The sequence below is a fragment of the Pteropus alecto genome, unplaced genomic scaffold (assembly GCF_000325575.1).
Source record: "Pteropus alecto unplaced genomic scaffold, ASM32557v1 scaffold15, whole genome shotgun sequence".
In the NCBI taxonomy this organism is placed as follows: domain Eukaryota; kingdom Metazoa; phylum Chordata; class Mammalia; order Chiroptera; family Pteropodidae; genus Pteropus; species Pteropus alecto.
Genome location: NW_006436286.1, coordinates 1,870,403 through 1,884,642, shown reverse-complemented (window position 1 = coordinate 1,884,642; position 14,240 = coordinate 1,870,403). Strand labels below are relative to the sequence as shown.

The window sequence follows — 14,240 nt, the reverse complement described above, 5'->3', positions numbered from 1 at the left end:
TCTTTCTGATAAAGTCCTAAACGAAGTAACACTAGGAGACCCATCACGTCTGCAGAACCTACGCCAGCGCCAAACCCTCGGGCAGTTTCTGGGACACTCCTGTCTCTCCGCGGTCACCATGCCATGCCCGTCCCTCCCACCGAGCGCCGGGAGTGCCGCCCGACCCTTACCCGCTCCTCTTTGGTGTAGAGTTGGAAACACTGCGATAAAGTGCACGTCTGAGGCTGATGATGACGCTCCCTCTGCAGACGGACACTTTCTGCATCTGGGATGTACTCGTCTTCGGTGTTTACGAACAAGCTGTGGGGAGGGGAAGCATTTTTTGGAGAATGTCTTGCAAAACTGACGCCAAATGCAACCCCAGCTTCCCAGCGTGGCTATGAAGTCATCGCCAAAACGATGAGCGTGCAAGAAAGTAAGTGGTAACTCCATTCCCCATGTTCCAAGACGCTCGTGAGGAGTTCTCTACCTAGAAAGTTATCTTCAAGGAAAAACCTGGAGTTGGTTTTTCTGGGACTGGCCATGAACTGTGCTAATTCATAGTCTTGTCCTCTGGAACCCAGGGCATGCTTTTGGTAAAACTTACCAGAGGTGATGAGCCTGGAATACAAGTCGAAGGAATTAGACCTATGACAGATATGCAGACACACGACGATGTCGCTGCTGTGTCATTAGCAGTAAGCAACGAAATGCACAGCAGAGAAATGATAAACTGCTTAACTAAGGGACCGCGACACGTTTGGGCACTTAGCTAAAGACAAGAGCGATCTGGGTTTCAGTTAACTTAAAAGATCAAAGGTGTGCTTTCAAAACAACGAAAACAATGACGACAAACGCTAAGTGACAGATACTCACAAATCTTTAGTCTCCTTGTCCCATTCTACCACTAATTTCACGTGAGCAGTGCCACCTGGTCCACAAGATTTTAATGCCCTGTAGGAAATGGAAGCGAGAGGGGAGGGGAGGGAAGTTACATGTTATTTTCTAAATAAATGTTTTCACTTAAATATGATCACCCTATCTGAAATCTGAAATCACGATGCGATTACAGAAAAAGTTTCCACTGAGACCATTGTGATGACCTCATATTTGATAACTTCGTTACACCTGGACAGTCCGATGTAGAAATAAAGAGACTGGAAGAAATTTAGAACTGTGTTATTATAAGGCTGTCCACAACCACTCCTGGATGTTCTTTATGAGTTTCCAATTTTTTACCCAATTTCTCACCAACCCAAAGAGAGATCAAGCAACAGCCCCTCTGGGGACAAAGCCGCTGCTGTGCCTCTCCCCATTCCCACGAGCCACGCCTGACCCTGGACTATGCCCACATCAACCCAAACGGTGCCCTTCTGCAAGGCACCGCTGGAGTGCCACCTGCCCCGCTCCCGTGGAGCCCCGCCGAGTCCCTGGCTCAGAGCGTCTCCCGAGAAACAGCGTGAGCAGTCGACATCACTCATCTGCTGTTTCTCATGGTTTGAAATGTTCTGTATCGTTATCTATTCACTCCCATCTCTAAAACCAGTGGCCTGCTTTCAAACAGGACCATGCTGTAGACTTTTCTGAATCCTGAAATGCAGGCACTATGATATTTGTTGGAAAAAATCATTATGATAAAAACAGTGAGGTGAGTTTCCACATTTATGTCACGTATGTAGAACGCACATTACTATTAACACGGTGGCGTGTGGGAACGTAACAATTCTGTGGAAAGCACGGGGCGGCACAGTGTGGTGACTGGATCGGCGTCGGGGGGAGGGGCGGTGTGAGAGAGGCCGAGAGGGTGGGCGCGATGGGCAGAGGAAAGCACGCACGCAGGGAGCACGCAGCCGCCCCGCACGCCCGGGCCCTCCTCGGTGCCAGGCAGTGGGCTGCGGGGTAGGGATTTCGAGGACGAAAGTGGGATGATGGGCACTCCACCGTGGACAACAATCCGGTGGACACGGGGTGCACTGTCTCTGCAGCCTGGGGGACAGCAACGTGCTCTCTCAGGAGCGCACCAGGCTTTTCTGATTTTGAAAAAGATCATAAGACATATCATATCCAACCAGGAATCAAATGTCGAATAAGGAATTTCTAAGCGAGCCCGTCAGTGGAAAAGACAGCCGTTCTGTGAGGCGGCGCAGGAAGGAGTTACCCGTGGGCACAGCCGACGTCTCAGTATGTTCTTACCTTTCCACCGCTGGGTGGCGCAGCGGCTGCTCCTCCTGGGGCAGCAAGTACGTTATCCCCACCACGCTGACCACACGCAGGCTGAAGGGACACACCTGCGTGGAGTGGGAGAGGAGACTCAGGGCCTCTTCCAGGGCCTCGGCATCGCCGCGGCCTTTCCAGACAGATGAGAAGCAGCACGAACCACTCCGCCCAGCCCTTCCCGGACCCGGGCGGCTGCTGTCCAGCACACTTTAAACACCATTCACCCAAATGCAGTTCACGCATCAAACACGTCGTGCAAGACAGGTCACGTGCCTACAGCTGCACGTTAACGTAAGTCTCCTGTGGGTGCCTTACCACCGTGACCCTGACTTTGAAAATGCAGACAACTGTTCCACAGTCCCTCCCAGCAGACGACGTGCTAAACGTTACTAGACGAACAGGAGAAAGGGGACCCCGCAGAGCCAGCTCCCGTCACAAAATGAGGGCTAATCCCCAGTCTTGACAGTCGGAGCCCCGCCGGCCCCACGGGACACTCGCACCCGGTCCCACACAGCCCGCCTGACGCAGAGCCCCCCAGCCCTGCCTGACGCAGAGCCCCGAGCTCCGAGTCCCCGCGGTGGCGGTTCTATGGGTGGCACACACATGCGCCGGGGGGACACTGACGAGCGCACACACCTGAATGCAAACCGTGGGCCTCAGGAAATACTTCATCTTCTCCAAGATCTCCTTCTGCAGGACGTCCCAGGCCACCGTCCTCTCCAGGTGCAGCACGAAGGGCGGCCCGAACCTAGCACACACAGACCTGTCACCGCCTTAAATAGTGGCAATGCCTCCGATGCTGTGATTCCTACCCGTGACCTTCTTAAATGGAATCGCTACATAATTGGTTTTAGGACAGTTCTCAAAATAACGCAAACAGGAAATTTAATAGTCACTCTCATGAGTGGGTGTAAAAACCAGGAGAGAAGCTGAGATTTCTAAATGAAATTTAACAGCTCGTCCACTGCGGGCTTCTAGGGGAGCGTGATGCTAGGACATCGGCAGCAAGAGGACGAGGCCAGCGGGGACAGTGGGAAAGAGGGTGGCAGCGGACGTGAGTGTGGCAAAGAGCGGGGGGTCAGCCAAACATGCAGGGGGTGAGGTGCCAGAGGCCAGAAGGCCCAGCGACAGAGCCTGGCGACACTGGGGGTCAGCCCCCGGCCAAGGGGAGAAGGCCGGGTACTCCACTGCTGCTGGGGACTCAGAGGCAGGGCCAGGGTTCCCGTCCCGGGCTGCATACTGACATCACTGAGCAGCTTTCAACAAGGATGCCCACGCGCTGCCCCACGATGCGGTGGCCGTCACTCTGGCCAGCGGCTGGCGCGGAGACTTCTCAGGGCAAGGCGGGTGATTCCAGAACGCAGGAGAGCCGGAGGCCGCCGGCCCGGCCTCACTCACCTGAGCCCCAGCCACTCAGACCTACTCGCTATGCCCTGTGCCCTGTGTCCTGCTCACACACCAGGTCTCCGTTCGGGCCGCAATGCCCTCCCACCCACTCCCAGGCTGTGTGCTCACACCCAGAAGCCCCGGCCGACCCGCCCCCGACTGCCGTGGCACTAGCCACCTGCGCGGGCAGCACCGCCTGACTGCTGTCCCGCCCCCGCGGGCCGGGAGCTCTGGGCAGGGACTGCAAGTCACTGGCTTCCCGCCCACACAGCCAATGCCTAGAAAACAGCAGCTGCTTCGTGAGCGAGTGAGTGAGCAGGTAACAGTCAGACAAACCATGACACGGGCCGAAGCAGAGGCGTCCCTGGGAAACCTACCCCTAACCAAAGTCAAACAGTTCATGCCCAGTGGCATTCAGCAGCGAGCCTATCTGCCTAGACACGGCTGTGGTGTGACAGAAATCACAAGCACGATGTGCAAACCAGCCGGCCCCATTTCATGTGACAGTGTCTTCGGTTTTAAGGGACTAGCATCATAAAGGGGATTCTGCAGGTCCTTCATTTTACATAAAAACGATACGCCCCCTTCCCTTCTGTCCCCTAAACATGCCGAGCTCCCCCGAGGCTCTGCGTCTGTACTCGATATCGCCTCTTCCTGGGACCCCGCTCCTCAGAGATTCACGCAGCTCACCCCTCTTTCTCAACTCGAGCTCGGCCAGCTGATGCCTCCTCCAGGAGGCCTCTCTGACCTCCCTCCCTGATGCGGTTTGTCAGCACGCCCAGCCCCCAGCCCTGGCCACCAAGCACAGGCCACCATCCCAACCTGTTCTAACATCTTCAAAGTGGAAATGCCTGTCTGAAGTTAAAAGCGTGCCCTTATTTAGTCACGCTGCCCTCACGAGGCCGGAAGCTCCACGGGAACAAAGACCCCGTCTGCCTGGGCGCTGGTGCATCCCCAGCGTCTAGGACAGTACCCGACACACTGAAGCATTTGCTAATGAATCATAAATGCACACACTATGCATTTGTCATTTACCATCTTAACAAAGGAGCTTATTTCAAAGCAACATTCTAAAACACTCATGTAAATGCTACCCTGACAAAGATTAAAAACTCCATGTCCTTCTTCCCGGAAACACATCCCCGCCTTGTGCTTGCTCAGCTGCATTACTAAGGTGATAAGGACACTTTAAAAGACAACCTAAAACTCCCGTAAGTTCTTATGGAGGGAGACAGACCTGAGAGCTGTCCCCTCCCAGTTCCTCGCTGACGCAGCCCAACCTGGCGCGGTGCCCTCCACCAAGGCGGGAGTGCTGGGGGGTTGGGTTCACGGGGGAAGGGAGCGAGCTCGGTCTGCAACAGAAGACGGAGGGGCACAGACCATCCGAGGAGATCTGTGAAGAATTAAAAACGACCCGGTAGCCATCAGCAGCTGTCAAGCAAGAAGCTGGATTCGCTCACCAAGCCTCTGCTGGCTTCCAGGTCTGTGGGTCTGGAGCCCCGGAGGAGCGTGAGCTGGAAATGCGCCCGTGAGCCGAGCCCTGATGACTACTTGGGCTTGAAAAGCCTTTCTGACTATGTCCTGCCCCTGCCGACCCTCAGGTCAGGCCCATTTACCACTTACACACCTTTCTAAAGGCCAGAATGGAAAACTAACCACGACGGGTAAGGACGTTTTTACTGTTGACAACATCTGAAAACGTCGCACTTATTGGAGAGTGGCGGGTGTTCACCTTTTCCCCTGCTGCCCCGAGCAGGCTCGGTTACACACTAACAGGACGATCCTGTCGCCCCCCGCCCTCGGTGGGGGCGAGTCCGTGCTCCCCGGCTTGGCTGCTGCTTGTGCCGAAGATAGTGCGGGGTGATCCAAGCCAAACTTTAAGTGGTTCAGGTTGTTGCTTAAGTGGATTCCTGAAATAAAATAAAAAACAACTTATTTTATCTCTTCAAAACTCTTGTCGTTCAATAAAGACATTTACCTGGTAGAGAAGTCAAGAAGTTGCTACTGTGGAATTTAAACTGCAACCAAAAAATAAAGGAACAGATGGCCTGCCCTGAGATGACTCGCCCAGCCGGCACGCTCACTTCCTCAGCATCGGCTACTCAAACCAGCCTGACCTATCTTAGACACTGCAAATTAAGACCCTTCGCTTCGGTGACTGTTAGATACAGCGTTAGACGGGCCAGTCTGTAGAGATGACCCAGCACGACAAAGCTAAAGGGCAGCCATATATGCGACGCCCCGTCTTCATAAAACATAAAGACCAGTGCGTGTGAGACGACTGTCGATATCACAACGCAGCTGCTTCTCCCTGACTCAAGAGCCGGATTTCTAAGAAACTAAAGAAACTACACTCAACTAGACTCACAGCCATCCCAGAACTCCGATACGATCAGTGAGACTACATCGACCTACGTGAGAGTGAACAGATGTGTTTGGCAGGCACGGGACTGCCATTCAGAAAGGCCCCAAAGCAGCGCCATCTGTCAGCCGGGGCCCTCGGCAAGTCAGCAGCCGGCACCGGATCCTGCACTTAGCGGGAACTCAGGAGACGCTTGACGAAGTAACTTCTTTAATCCTCTGCAAGTACAGCCTAAGCAAGTAACACTCCAACTGGAGAGCAGGAAAGAGACGCCCTCCACCACGCACACGCACACACACAAAATAACGACGACGATGATGCCGCCAGAAGGAGAATAAAATAAAAAATGGTTTACGCAAAGGTATTCGTAGCAGAATTCTGGAAATAACCTAGACAGCCGTCGGTATAAGACTTGCTAAAGCTATCACGGTACGTCAGCGTTACAGCAATTCAAAGTAACAAATGCACAGTCAATACCAAAACAAATGCCAACGGAATTGGTTCTAAAAAAAGAACATGAGGAAAAACTGAATTCTTAGATACCACACCAAAAGCGTAAACGGCAACAATAAGATAAATTAGATTTCATCAAAATGAATACTTTTGATACTTCTGTGTATCAAAAGACACTGTCAAGAAAGTGAAAGGATGGCCCACAGAAGGAAGCTAACATTTGCAAGTCTTATCTCGGGTAAATGTCTTGTACCCGGCATATAGAAAGAACTCTCACACTCAACAACAAAAAGACCAACAACCCAGTTTAAACAGAGGGGAAGACCTTGACTAGACATTTCTCTAAAGAAGATATACGAATGGCCGACAACCACCCAAAGATGATCAGCACCATATGTCATTAGGAAAATGCACATCGAAACCACGATGACACCACCTCACACCTGCGAGGATGGCCACAGTCTAAAGGAGGAACATGAACGTCGGCAAGGATGAGGAGAAACTGCCACCCTGCACGTCACCCGTGGAGCAGAGGGCGACACGGCGAGGCAGGAGCTAGGGACTCGGTTCTCAGCAGAGCCGACTGGAGGGACAGTTTAGAGCAGGCGGCACGTCGGTGGCAGATTTCTTAAAAATGTCAGGAAAATGTTCTATAGATTTTAGAATTTAGAAATTAAACATCAAAGCTGGTACCAAAACACCGAAATATACATATATGTTTTAAAGGAATAAATGAATGAATACATCGGCTGTGACACGGAATACCTTCCCAAGGGCTGTCAAAAGCCGACGAGGAGGCCACTTAAGGGAGGTCACGGTCAGCCATGAGCCAGAAAGGGGTCGCCCCAAACAGGGACAGGAAGTGTTAGGAATCGAGGAAATATCTCTGCCTAAAACAGGAAGAACTGCCTTCTTCCGGGGAAATATGTCACCATGAAATTTACGCCGCCATAAAAACCGTGTGTGCTGTGCACTTTATCACCACTTGAAAGTCGCAGCATCACAGCGCGGATGACAGAGAGGGCAGCGGCCCACCACACCCAGGTGCTCGCCGATGCAGGCGCCATTCACCTCTCTGGCTGAGGATCCCTTCCGGCCTGAATCTCTCCGGAGTCTCAAAGGCAAAAATGCAGTCGCTCTCGTGGACCGTTTCCAAGTCGTCTGTGTCGCAAAAGGAACGGTGGAATCCGTCATAGTACATTTCTGTTAACACGATCTACAAAGGGGAAAAACGAAATAGCTGGATGAGCAGGAAGTCAACACAAATTGCCCCCCGACCCCAGCAACGGCCTCCCCAGGCGCCGGGGCCTGCGCTGGGCTGTGAGGGCCCTGGCACACGTTGCGGGCCCACGTCATCTGCCTTTGCTAAGAGGCCTGGCAGCAGAACAGTCTCTGTGACTGCTGTCGTTGGAACGCCATGGCACTGAACCCCGGGCTCCCTGAGTCTCGGTGCAGCAGAGACTGGGAGGTCCCACAGCTTCTCTCGTTCCCTGGGGGGTGGAGCTTCAGGCGGAGTGGCCTGCCTACAGTCACAGGCCGGGAGGACACGTCTGGCCCCGAGATGCTCTGGTATCATTAAATGTTCTTTGCAGGTTAAAAAATGTCAAATAACCATGAGTATCTGCATTAGGGAAACGCTGAAATCAACTCAAACGTCCAACAATAGAAAGTAGTTAAACATATTACGCTCTGCTGATATCACAAACCTACGACAGAGGACAAGCTACCCACGCTTGCACCAACACGGAGAGACCTCCTCAGTCAGAGCAAGGTAAAGCCCAAAGTGTGGAAACGGGTCTATTTTCGTAAAATAAATGTCGTGCGTTCGCAGGAAAAAACAGGGATGAGTACGCAGCAGAGGACTGTGGCTAGGAACCCCTAGTTCTCAGAAACTTAACAGGAGATACTTCCGGTTCCTAAGTTTTGTTTCTGAGACGGTTGAGTACTGCACAAAAAAAAACCAACAAAAGATGGGGGAAACGAGGGAGCCGTTTAGAGACTGCGCTACACACTCAGCAGCACTGCCTAGCGAAGGAGCTCGGGCTCGGGCATGAGGAGGCTCCAGGCCCAGCCTGCCACCTAGCAGCCGACGACCCTGAACGAGTCACACGGTTCCCCTGGGTGCCTAAGCCCCGCTTCGCAGATGCTAACACGCCCCAAGTCGACGAGGGGGAGGGCTGCGGGCACAGTCCACAAACAGCTCAAGAGAAATCCCTGGCACAGCTCTGTGTGGCGACTCAAACAGCCTCACTGTTTTTCTGCAGGTGAACGTGCAACTGTCATTCCCTTTCTCCAGCAAGCTGAGATCGGAACAAGCTGAGGTCAGAACAATGGCTCGTGCAAACCACAGGTAAAAAGGGCCAGACAGCACCGAAAGCTTTCAAGAGACAACCAGCTTTGCCTCGGACGCACGCTGAGGCCACCCGCCTCCGTCCCTCTCTATCCTCGTCCTGAAGGGAAAGAAAGAATCGATGAGCTCTGGAGAGCAAGGAAGAATATGGACACTGTCAGCGTGCAGCGCCCGGCCATGAACACGTGCGGTGCTTGCCTCTCAGGCAACGCCTTTGTGTACGACACCGTTTTACGGTGGTGACTTCCCCAATGAGGCGCCTTCGTGACTCAAGCGATGACACAGTAGCTTCCAGCAGCGATCTAGGGAGACACTATTCAGTCACTGAATTGTCCTTCCTTAGTAAACCCTACGTAGGGAATGTTTTTCCAAATAAAATCATAATAGCGAATGAGTAAAAAAAGTGCATGCAAAAATATGTCATCGCAAAGAGCCAAAAGTATTTTGGGTCAATTTAAATATAACTATGTATCAAAAATTTACTCCCCCCAAAAGGAGGGGGGGATACAACTTTTCGTTCTCTTTTGTAAACAAGGGCCAACCCAGCTTTGCACACAAAACAAATGGACCTGAGCCTCTCGTGGAGTGTGAGCGAGACGGCCGTTCTTACGACCGTGACGGGAAGAGGTCCAGTTCTCAAAGCCTCTCTGACCCTTGAATATCGCAAGGATGCTCTTCCCATAGAAGCATCCATAGGAATGATTTAAGGGGAGTTAAGTGTTTACACTTTATAAAAAAAGCTAAAAGAAGGTCCTGGTGCAAAGTCACAGCTTTTCCTTTTAAAAATGTACACGCGATTCAATGAGGCATGCAAAGGTTTTTGGACATTTTTTCCTCTGGGTCTTGATTTTCTTTTTCCTCGACAGAGAAGCAACTGGTTTTCTGTGTCTATCTGACCGCGTCTGGCAAAGAACCGACAGGGAGCTCCAGGTGGGCAGGGAGCGGCGCTGTGGCTCCTTGAGTGCTCGGCGCTGGCAGGTGTGGTACCTGATCGGTGGGGATCTTCGTTTCCACGGACACCGCCTCCCGAAGTCTGGCGACAGTCCCAGACAGAGGCACCGCCACGCCAATCCGCATGCAGTGAGAGCACTTCCCTTGGTACACTACGGTGACATAGAGAGGCCTGTACAGATCAAAGTCAGAGCTGCTCATTAGTTGCTTATTTAGACTACAATACAGAAGCAAAACAAACCTGACTGGACATCAACACAACAAAACTGAAGCCCGCCCACACCTTGACTCGGAAGCCGACCAGAAAGACCTCGTGTGCACCTGAGCAGAACTGAGTAGAACTATCAGACAATAATCAAGAGACCCCCAGCATAGGTAGTCCTCATCAGACAAAGACGGAACACATCGATACTTGGTTCCGTGCTTTGTAGTTTCTTAAAAATAGTGTAACTCCTGGAAATTTTGAGAAATGGTTCAAAAAAGGCAGTTAACTAAAGTACCATGTAAGGTCTCTGATGAACCTAGAAGGCACTCGGCAGCCTTCTCCTCCCCACACTGTCGGCGGAGGACCACCGAACAGCCACCTCCGTCCCGCGCACCTGCCCGCCCTGCAGCTCGTCAACCTGTAAGTGCCGGCGTTCATCACCAGGCCCACTGCCTGTCCAGCAGGTAGTGATAGGTGCCAGGGAGCCTACAGAGGACAAGGAGCACACGGGAATTAGGTCGGTCCTCACCTGGTGTGGGGCAGAGGAATTGGCAGAGAGATGCAGAGGAAAGGGTCAAAGGTGTCGCTCTGCTTCTGGCAACGAGGGCACGTCAGGGAAGACCTTCGAGGACAGAAACATAGGACACCCACGTCAAGACCCCCTACGGCCACGCGAGAGACGGCCCGCGGGGAGGCTGGCTGGCTCGTACCTGTACTGCGCCTGGAACAGTTCTTGAACGAAAGTGCTGCAGACAGGAAAGGACGGTCCCTCGGGCATCAGGCCGGTCTCCGACGGTGGCTTAACAAAAGAAAGCACGATTTCACACACCGCAAGTGCCCATTACTGACGGGAGGTGACCTGCAAAGTCGCACGTGCCCTTGACTTCCTAGCCGAGCTACGCGTCAGGCCCAGATGTTTCAGTGAAACGTGACTGCTGGCAGAACCGGGTCACGGGACCACCGGCCACAGACCCGCCCACATCGTGCTCCCTTCCCTCGCCCTGTCGAGGCCGTTCTTCCCCAGGCGCTAAGACCACCCCCTCCACTGTGACGCCCCTCCCACGCCTTCCGGAAACCAACCCCGACCGCCGGTTCCTCCCAGGCCTGAATTCCCTGGCACCCATCACCCCCTCGTTACGCTCCTGCTCCCGCTCCCGGAGCTTCCGTTCCTGCCGTTACGGAGTCCCGCCCCCATGTGCGCAGACTCCTGCTCCCGCTCCTGCTCCCGCTCCTGCTCCCGGAGCTTCCGCTCCTGCTCCCGGAGCTTCCGTTCCTGCTGTTACAGAGTCCCGCCCCCACCTGCGGAGAGCACCACGTGGCCTCAGGGCACAGATACATCAAGCCTGGCCCCAGGTCACCTCCATCTGCCGGGAGGGAGTCAGCCACAGACACAGTCATACGACAGGAGAGAGTGTTCTGGGACCAAAAGACCTCGAATCGAAATATTTAACAACTTTGCAAAACTAGACATTTAAAATTTGAGGTACAGAGCAGAATTACCAAAAATTTTAAAAGCCGCGAGAGGAAGGCCAGCCTTTGGTCGGAATTATTGCCACTGTGCAAATCACAGTACCCGTCACATTCAGGCCCTGTGCACAAAAACGAGAATGGACCACCGGGCCTCGGAAGAACATTCCAGGGGCTGAGTTCCCAGACTCAGGCCCAGTCACAGGGACAGAGGCCCCACGCACCCCTTTCGGATCGCGTGCTCACTCCGCAGGCACGGGGCTCGTCGGAACCGAAGCAAGTTTCTGCTTAAACAGCGTGGTGGGATGGGACACTGAACGCAGTCTACGGCTTGGCACGCGTGCACACGTGCCCCTCGCGCTGGATGCACCGGGCCCCCTGGAGCCGGCGCCTCGTGTCTCCCGGCAGGAAACACGGCGGAACCCCGGCACCCATGAACCCTGCACTCGCCCAGAGCCAAGCCAGCATCACCGTATTAACTGGGCGCAAGGCATGCGTGGCCGGGGCCCCAGGCGCCCTCACCTTCACCGGAGGCGGGCCGCCCTGCTTCACGGCGTGATGGAGGTCTTCGTGGACTCGGTCCAGGAGCCACAGCAGGAACTCCTGGGCGTCGTGCTGCGCGTTCCCCCGGTACTGCAGCGCGTTCTTCGACACGATGCTCTGTGCAGGTGAACAGATCGGCAGCAGCCGGGTGAGTCCCGGCTCTGAGGACAAACCGCTCACAGTCCCCAGAGCGAGGGAAGGTCTCGAGGGCCCTGGTATTCCCGGAAGGCCCACGGCGCCCAGGCAGGGCTCACTGCACGCCCGCCCCAAGGGCACACCCGGCCCGCACCCCCGCCCGGAGGAGTCCCCTAAAGGAGACCACCAAAGCGGCTGAGACGCCTCGGAAGACAGTCATTCACCAGGCTTTTTACTAGCAAAAGACTGGTGAAAAATGAGAACTGTTACAAATGTCGCATCATCATTAGTACACCCAAAGTGAGTATACACCTGACACTAATACCCCAATTAAAAAAAAAAAGGTGGACGTGGCTCCATAGTGTAGCGGTGAGCATGTCTGCTTTACACGCAGAAGGTCCTGGGTTCGCGCCCCGGTGGAGCCGCGGTCCGTGGTCTACAGCCACGCCACCCCGAACAAGCCCGATGTCTGATCTCGGAAGCTAAGCAGGGTCGGGCCTGGTTAGTACTTGGATGGGAGACCGCCTAGGAATACCAAGTGCTGTAGGTGTAAATAATAATAATAAAAAATTTTTTAAAAAAGGAAAAGAAAAAAATGGGAATTGGTTAAGCGAACGGTAAGGCGACGCAGCTGCAGGAAGGCTGCCACCCACGCCCAGGAAGCCGCATTAACACAGAAGCAGGAAAGATGCTCGGACCACCTGGACGGGGACGCAGAGAGCAATGGCCCCGCATGCTGACGGAAGCAGCTGCCGGAAAGAAGACACGTGAAGAGAGACGATCGTCAGGAAGGGGCGAGGAGGGTGTCAGGGCAGAGGCAGAGGAGCTGCCTCTGGGGCTGGGGGACAGAGAGAAGGTGAGGGTGGTTATGGGTGCAGGGAGCTTACAGATGGGCGGCAGGGGTCCCGGGTTCTGTGCGTGTTTCGTGGAGGAAGTCTTAGGTACACAGCGAGGGCGGGGACAAGCTCATGTGCAGGTAGCGCACATACTACCAGAAGCACAGCAGGCTTCACTTACTCCCAGTGGGGGAGTGGGGGAGTTCTCAGCACACGCACCCTAAGAAACGAATTAGCCAAAATAAATACTTCGTTACGCGTCGAAGCAAATATTTCATGGACAGTGTCCATCAGATGACAGGGCGGAGACAATACGAGGTTCTTCATCAGATGGCCTCGCATCGGACCTGTGCTCCCTGTCCCCATTGCTGCAACCCCTCCGGCAGCTGTCCACCACCGCTGCCTGCCCAGCGCTGCGCTGAAGCTGCTCGACAGGATTTTTTGCTGGGCACGACTAAACAGGCCACAGAAACTTCCAGAACTCTCTGTAACTGGGGCAGAAACTGCTCCGGGTCAGCCTCGCCCCAAAGCACGGCATCGCAGTAAGGGGGAGTTCACAGGAAGCTCACTGAACGTACGCGGCCCACACGCTCCTCTTTGCGACGCTTCCCAGTGGCGACATCTCCCACTGCAGGTGCGCAGGGACTACTGATTTCACTTCTACCCAGACAAGACAAACCACAGCAAGATGTACTAACGGCCCTCAGGACGTGCTGCAGGACGGAAGGCAGCGTGAGTCAGGGGACCACAGGGAAAAGCGCGTCATGTCTGGTACAGAGCTCCGTGACCGTTAGGGGCACAAGGACCTAACACAGGGCACAGGTGTCCCAGGGCTCACGAGCCAAACTCAGGATCTGAACGGACTTGGCCAGCAAGGGCCCTCTGCCTGCTGGAAGCCGGAAAGGGCGCAGGCCTCGTCGAAAATGAAGGGCGGAGAGATGGTTGCTGCGTTTCCAGAAACCATAACGAAGGGCGGGAGTGTGGTCAAGAGCACCGGAGCCGGGTACAGGGAAGAGCTGTACGAAGGAACGCGCGCCATGCGGTTCCGCCAGGTGAGCGACGAGCGCGGACTTCTCAACAGACCGCGATGCTGCGCAGGCGGAGAGTGGCGGCGAGATGGCCTCCTGGTCTGGACGCGGCGGCCGCAAGCCTCCCCCGCAAACACGACCGAAACGGGGCGCTGGACCCCCAGTGCCTGAGTCCCAGTCCTCCCTCCGTCACCTTTCACTCTGTATTTCTGAGTCTCTGCTAGCTTTTCTGCAAAAAGGGTGATTATATTTTTCTTAAAAGATTGCTGTGGGGCTTCGATGAGCTCACAGAAGCATTTTATAAACACTAAAACTAGACGGCAGCTGT

The 14,240-nt window shown here is 54.3% G+C and overlaps 1 protein-coding gene and 1 pseudogene across 1 annotated transcript in view; one reads left to right on the top strand and one right to left on the bottom strand.

Moving 5' to 3' along the window:
* USP31 (ubiquitin specific peptidase 31) overlaps positions 1-13,923 on the bottom strand; it is a 32,276-nt gene extending 18,353 nt beyond the window's left edge. Inside the window, exons 1-12 of the mRNA XM_025047281.1 lie at positions 13,749-13,923; positions 12,936-13,060; positions 11,893-12,030; positions 10,614-10,702; positions 10,433-10,525; positions 9,735-9,870; positions 7,469-7,613; positions 5,315-5,492; positions 2,833-2,944; positions 2,173-2,267; positions 856-933; positions 171-300 (exon numbers count right to left, since the gene is read on the bottom strand). Coding sequence (XP_024903049.1) covers positions 171-300; positions 856-933; positions 2,173-2,267; positions 2,833-2,944; positions 5,315-5,492; positions 7,469-7,613; positions 9,735-9,870; positions 10,433-10,525; positions 10,614-10,702; positions 11,893-12,030; positions 12,936-13,060; positions 13,749-13,923 — 1,494 coding nt within the window. The remainder of the gene's footprint in view (positions 1-170; positions 301-855; positions 934-2,172; positions 2,268-2,832; positions 2,945-5,314; positions 5,493-7,468; positions 7,614-9,734; positions 9,871-10,432; positions 10,526-10,613; positions 10,703-11,892; positions 12,031-12,935; positions 13,061-13,748) is intronic.
* LOC112480289 lies at positions 12,483-12,598 on the top strand (annotated as a pseudogene).
* Positions 13,924-14,240: the final 317 nt, after the last annotated feature.